General features: G+C 39.1%; 1 protein-coding gene across 2 annotated transcripts in view; it reads right to left on the bottom strand.

Annotated features, from left to right (window-relative positions):
• Positions 1–2,145: 2,145 nt before the first annotated feature.
• The window catches only part of NMT2 (N-myristoyltransferase 2), a 54,081-nt gene continuing 49,843 nt past the window's right edge, over positions 2,146–6,383 (bottom strand). For both annotated transcript variants that reach the window (XM_019508357.1, XM_019508356.1), the window contains exons 11-12: positions 3,330–3,467; positions 2,146–3,140 (exon numbers count right to left, since the gene is read on the bottom strand). In XM_019508357.1, the coding sequence (XP_019363902.1) occupies positions 3,120–3,140; positions 3,330–3,467 (159 nt within the window). In that variant the 3' untranslated portion in view covers positions 2,146–3,119. The remainder of the gene's footprint in view (positions 3,141–3,329; positions 3,468–6,383) is intronic.

Raw genomic sequence — 6,383 nt, 5'->3', positions numbered from 1 at the left:
CCCCCCCCCCCCCCCCCACACACCTTATGCCAGATGAAGGAAACCTAGACACTTAATGCAGGAGCCAGGCTTCTATTCCAGAGGTTGAGTACCCAGAAATTAGCTGTGAAGTCCTTTATTGAATATAGGCCATCATGCTTAAACTCCTTAAAAAATAACAGGGCAAATGATGATGTCCCTTTTACCAGTAACCTTATGAAAAGAGTTTTGAGTTCTATGTGCAAGAATAAAGAGGATCATCTCTATGAATCTCAAAGGATAAAGCATGAGTGGTTGCTGTGTTGCTCAGCACAGTCAAGGCTTAGGAGCTTCTAGTTGTGCCTAGAAACAGAACTTCAGGCAATTCTGTGTCATAAGCCTGGGCAGCAAGGGCTTTCAGCTAGCTCCCAAGTTAGGCAGTGACTGAGTGGGGGATGCTAAGGCTCTATTTTGAACTGAGGTACCTAACTGCCACTTTGAGCATCCAAGTCCTTACAGATTCCAGCCTTGGGAGAGCATGCATTGCTATGAATCTTGAATGTAAGAAGGCCTAGATGTAGGTGCTGAGTAAGATGGTGGAACTTGCTGACACTGCAACAGTCAGCATGCACCTCTGGGGAGTCAGGCCATGGTATCCAAATCAGCTTTTACAAACCAAACACAAAAGGGACACTTCCTCCTCCCCCCTCACCACCTTAAACTAAGAATTAGAGCATTCAGGAGATAGGCGCTCCAAAAACAATTCTTTCTTCCGTCTAAAGGGACTTGAGAACTACCTCAGGAAAATGATCTAACTTCCAGAACTTGGCTCCTGTACACCTTTCTGACTGAAGGTGTTCTTTGTTCTTTTAATAATTAAATCTTCTGCTAGAGAAGAAAAGAATGACTACAGCATGCTGCTTACAACACACAACTGCCAGGTAGAACTGGTAGTAAGCCCCTGCTCCAAAAATATAAGTATTTTGTAGTAACCACCTGTAGGAGCAAGAGCTGAAATGTAGGTCTCTTTCAGCTCAGTCCCCTAATCACTAGGGACAAGTTATGCTCCCACTCTCAGACTAGCGAATGATTTTTATCAAGTAAGCAGCTTCAGTCAGAAAGATTAAGAGATGCTCACCTCAGAATACCATACAGCTGTGGAATTTGATCTTTAACCTGGGAAATAAGGAGATGCAGGATCATATCACAGAGAGGAGAGGATGGAAAACTGTGTCACCCAGATCCTGCTGTAACTACCAGCGTACTGTGATCAAGTAGAGCAGCACCCCTGTCCAGTTTGCATGCGTCTCATTGTAGCTGTGCTCCAAGAATACCTATAGGATCAGGCCTTGGCTATAGGCTGTGGGAGCAGACTACCTAATGTACGGATCCCAAGTAGGGCTTAGGTGCAGGCCAAGTACCCAACTACTTGACAGTGCCAAGGGTTAGATGGTTACAGGTATCCCAGAATGTGCCTGGGAACTTGAGTGATGGAAACTTAGGCACCTTCAATATGACCAGCAGGGCTTCTGAGGATTTAAATTTTAGACTTAGGCACCTGGGTTGGCAGTTAGGCACTTAAGTTCCTTTGCAGATCTGGCCTACAAGCCTACTGTACATAGGAATTAGAGTCCCCACCCTGCCATTATAAAACAAAGACAGGTGGGAGATAAACTGCTATACAATTCAGTGCTAAGGAGGCACAGACTACTTTATCAGTTCAAGTGAAGACAATATCAAGCATAAATCCCCTAAGCTTGGAGCAAAGCTTGCTCTGACATTTAGGATTATGGAGGTATTAAAAAGGAAGATTTATCTACACACATTACATAAGATATTCTAGTGACATCCAAAATACTTGCACAGCATGTAGGCTTCACTATCACAGTTTGGCACTTTCAGCTAGAATTTTCACAACTTCAGATTTTCTTGGTCCACATGTGACCGCACCATACATGAACTATAAGAATTGCCATCACAATGAACTATGTCACTATACTGGAATGTATATTATAAAGTGCTTCAGAAGCCTTATTGGTTGCCGAGCATTCATGGGGAGTACAGGGACAGGAGAAATTACATTTCAGGACAGGCCAGTACGTAAGCTTTCAAAGACGGAGGAGGAACGTCTTTCTTTTGATTACTAGCCCTATATACAATGAAACTCCTTGTTCCAAACTCAGGATAAAAACCACTACCAGAAACAATTTATGAATACTTATTTACACAAGATACTTTGCATTAGAATTACAGACTTCATAAGAAATCAAAGTCGACAAAAGGAATATGTGCAATTCTGCAGAAGCATTGAAAACATTCAAACTATAAATATTCGGATAGCACTACTAAAAAAATCTTAGTTTTACACAGAGGCTGATGTTGATTTACTGAGGAAAAACTAAGGTCTTGTGCCACAACTGTAAATTAAGTACAGTAATGTATAATCATTCCAGCAACATAGAAAATGTCTGCACTAAACAGTGCAATACTCTTAAATCAATCCACTGATCTATTGAAGATCAAAGTACAAATCTGTATTTTTATTGTTTTGGCAGCGTTGCTTATGGAGAAACAAATGCACCAGGTCAAACCAGTACATTTTCATACTGCTCCAGTTACAAAAACATCCAGGACTTTCATAATAGCTACAAATGTCATACTCCATAATTTTTCCCCCCAAATGATGAAATCCATGTAAAGTGAATAAGCAAAGATACTCAAGTTTGGATCCTTCATTCTGTTACACTGACAAACATACACCACCACTTAATAAATAGAAATGCAGCAGTTCATCCACATAATAGCAAAGATTTTTGTACCCTAATCCACCACTGTAGCTCAGTTTGTACAAAACAGTCTTTTCTACAGAGTGGAAAAAATACCTTCTTTTTATCAAGGTGCAAGCTAAGCTTTGAAAATTAAATGAATGTGCTTTTATTCTTTTCATGGACAATAAGAGTTTCATGAACTTTCCATTCTATCTGAAAATGTGTAAAACTGGTCACATATGGTTTTCTTCGTTATTTCAGATTTAATGGACTATTTCAATTTTACTGATGTTGTGCTTTTACTCCTCTCTTGAGCAACACCATTCCAAGAACTGCTATGGAAATTAAATCAACTCAAATGATGACTTCAGAGTTCTATAAACACAAGTGTCCTCATTGTAATACAAGACCAACCTAGAAGAAAGAGAAAAATGCAGTACTTAGTGCAAGTATAGCAACAGAAGACAGGGCTGTTTGCATTTAATTATGGAGTTTAGACCTATTCAATTCAAACATTTTATTTACACATTATCTTCACTTTGCCATTTGTAGGTGAATTCAGTATTATCCTAGCTGCAAACAGAAGCCCCTTTTCAGTCTTACCTTTTCAGATTCCATCCCAGGACATCTCCAGTTGTACAGATAATACTGCAAGTTACCATCTCCAATCCCAAACTTGAGTTTTTCCAGAAATGTTTTGTTTTCCATCAAGTCTAGTGCATTGAACACGTCAAATCCTTTCTGGCAATATCAAAGCATTTTTTAAATTTAAATTTTAAATTTCTAAATGATAAAATTTTATGTACACATAATAAATGAATATATCCAGGATTCTAATAATTTTCAATGAACAGATACAGGATCTGATCCTGTGTTCTGATGCGCATACAAGACCAAGATACCAACCAAAGGAATGCCTATATAGAGAAGAACATCATTGGAAGATTCTCTGTATGATGCAAGGTACTCAGGGTAAAACCTCAAAATAATCCTAATGTAGCTTTTTATTGTGTCATAATAATGTAAATGTTTTGGACAGCTTTTCTGTCTGTTACATTTGCTTCTCTCCCCCATTCACTTGTCCTCTTCCAACTCCCTTCCTCTTCACCCACTCCAAATCCATTACCATTACAGAAGTCTTTTTAGTATCTAGATGTTTACAGAACTTCAGTAGCCTCATGATAGTTGCAACACTGACCCTGCACAATTAAGCACTCAGAAAAAATCATAAAATGTCTATGTTAAAGTCTACACATGTAATCTTAGACTATGGGCTTGGGGGCAGGGTACACTTTGCAATCTTTACTTTGAACAATATACAATTTTCTTTTCAATTTTAGACACACATATGTAGCAACTTGTATTTTTTTATCTTACTCATACACACCTTTCTTATTAGTGTAATGGAGGGTCTAGTATATTTTTATTGACTTTAGCTACAGAGATCATTAAGAGCCTCAGATGGTCAGCACCTCTGAAAGAGTCTGGCATTTATTTAAGATGCCTAAATATTGATTAAGTACATAACTTTACGTACCCAAGTTTGAAGCTCCCAAATTATATGCATTTAGAATTGCCTGCATTAAAACTTCAGTTAAACTAACACAGAACTTACAATTGCATAAGTCTGGTATATTGTGAAGTTTATTGAGTTGCCTTTGCTGACCTACTAATTACTTTTGCTAAAAAGCAGTTTTCTGTTTTCTTCTTTTATATATTGCAGAGCACTTTGTTTGTAAGTAAATTACGATTAGAATATACTGCTCCCTGCTTCTTTCCCTTTATGTAAACCCAGGGCCAGATCTCAGAGGTATTTTAACATGCAAGGTATAAATAGGCACCTAGCAGGATTCCTAAAAGCACCTAGACATGTAATGCCTGCTGTTTTGACTAAGTTAACATCCACACAATAATTCACATGTCTGAGGAAGGCAGTGTAGTTTTGTGATTAGAGCACTAGTCTAGGTGTATTCCCAGCTTTGTCACAGGCCTTCAGCAAGTCACCTCCTCGTGCCTCAGTTTCCTTCTCCGTGGCATTGTAAAGCATATTGACACTGATGAATAACATATATGAACAAAGTACCTGCACCTGTTACTGAAGACCTCAGTCTCAATCTCAAGAAAAATCAAGGTTGTACTTGTATCATTGCTAGTTATGTTCCATTTTAATAACATACCGAACATTTTCTGAACAAGCACAGCTTACCCGTCTCCCAATGCCTGAAGAAGGGTGTTTGTGCCCAAAAGCTTGCAAATAACTTTTTTACAACTCTTTCGCTGGTCTAATAAAAGATATTACACATACCCAAAGAACCTTGCCGGCCTACCCAGGAACACATTCATACGTATATTTATTATTACAAATAAAACAAATGTGTGTCAGAAAAAAAATGTGAATGTTTAAATGAAGTTTTATATGCATTTATAGCTGTCAGGAACTTGACAAAGGCACTAATTACAACTGTTTCAAAGAGAGAGTCTAATTTTATGTATCAAGTTCTTGTTAAAATGTTCATTTCACTGTTTACCTTAGTCAACCTCAGATTGTTATTTATAGTCTCAAAACATGCAAGGAGGAAAAGGAAAAATACTGTGTATTATTTGCTTCATAGTTCATGGAGATCATTAGTATCGGATACATCTGAGATGTTTATTTTTTTTTTTAATTGATCTGTATTGATAGTACCTAAATCTACCACAGGGGCTACAAACAGATGTCGGTTTTTGTAGTGGGATCAGCTATAACAGGGTGCTTCCAACTCAGAATGTGATCCCATTGATTGGCAGAGACAGATGTCATCCAGGACTCCCATCCTACAAGAATGGGCCCGTGCTGGTCCTGGAGCATCATTATTTGGCACAACAGCCCCAGTTACCTGGCCCAGGGCTCCCTGGGGAATCCTATGCATTCCCCGCCTCCAGAACTGCATGAGACATGTCCCAGGATCTGCAGAAGAATTCCTGGGGCCTGGAGCAGGCAATTCATGGGGTTCCCCTGGGTCAGGGCCAGACATTGGAGCTGGTGTCCTGAAGAATAAGGCCCTGAGTCTTGGGAACACCTGCCCAGGGCAGCTGGAAAGGACCATCAGCCCCAGACTGCTTTTGCTTTCATGCCATAAGCACACAGGCATCCACTGTGATAGGAAACACAAGCTATTACTAGGAATTGTTGCACCACCATTTTGGGGCATTTTGAGTGGAACAAGCGGCAGCAATGTCTGCTCATTTGGGCTTTGGTACCACCATGAACATTTTTATAGTGGCACAACGGCAATATCTGTTTGCAGCCTTATACAAACATTCTGCAAAGCAAGTGGCAATGCAAGCAGAGAACTAGAGAGATAAAGCCATTGAAATAAACCTTTGAGAATACATTCATTTTCTTCTAAGCACTTCTTTATAACGTCTTCCCTTCCACTCTGTCAAACTGTGTTCCATTAGTGTAGGTCTGGGTGTGAAAATGTGTTTACAATTATAACGTGACATTCTGATTTAAGCTCTTTGCCACTTTCCACAGATGCACATCTGCAGTGCATCTGTGGTGTATTTCAACTTGCATAGCGTTAACATGCAAGTTAATTATTAGCTATAGTTGCAACTAAATCCCAGCATAAAATAAGCTTCCATCTGATAAAAAAAAAAAAAAAAAAAAAAAAA

Source organism: Gavialis gangeticus, unplaced genomic scaffold (genome assembly GCF_001723915.1).
Source record: "Gavialis gangeticus isolate Ggan-Ray unplaced genomic scaffold, GavGan_comp1, whole genome shotgun sequence".
Lineage (NCBI taxonomy): Eukaryota > Metazoa > Chordata > Crocodylia > Gavialidae > Gavialis > Gavialis gangeticus.
The sequence above is the reverse complement of the archived record's forward strand: the minus strand, read 5'-3'. Positions and strand labels throughout refer to the sequence as shown.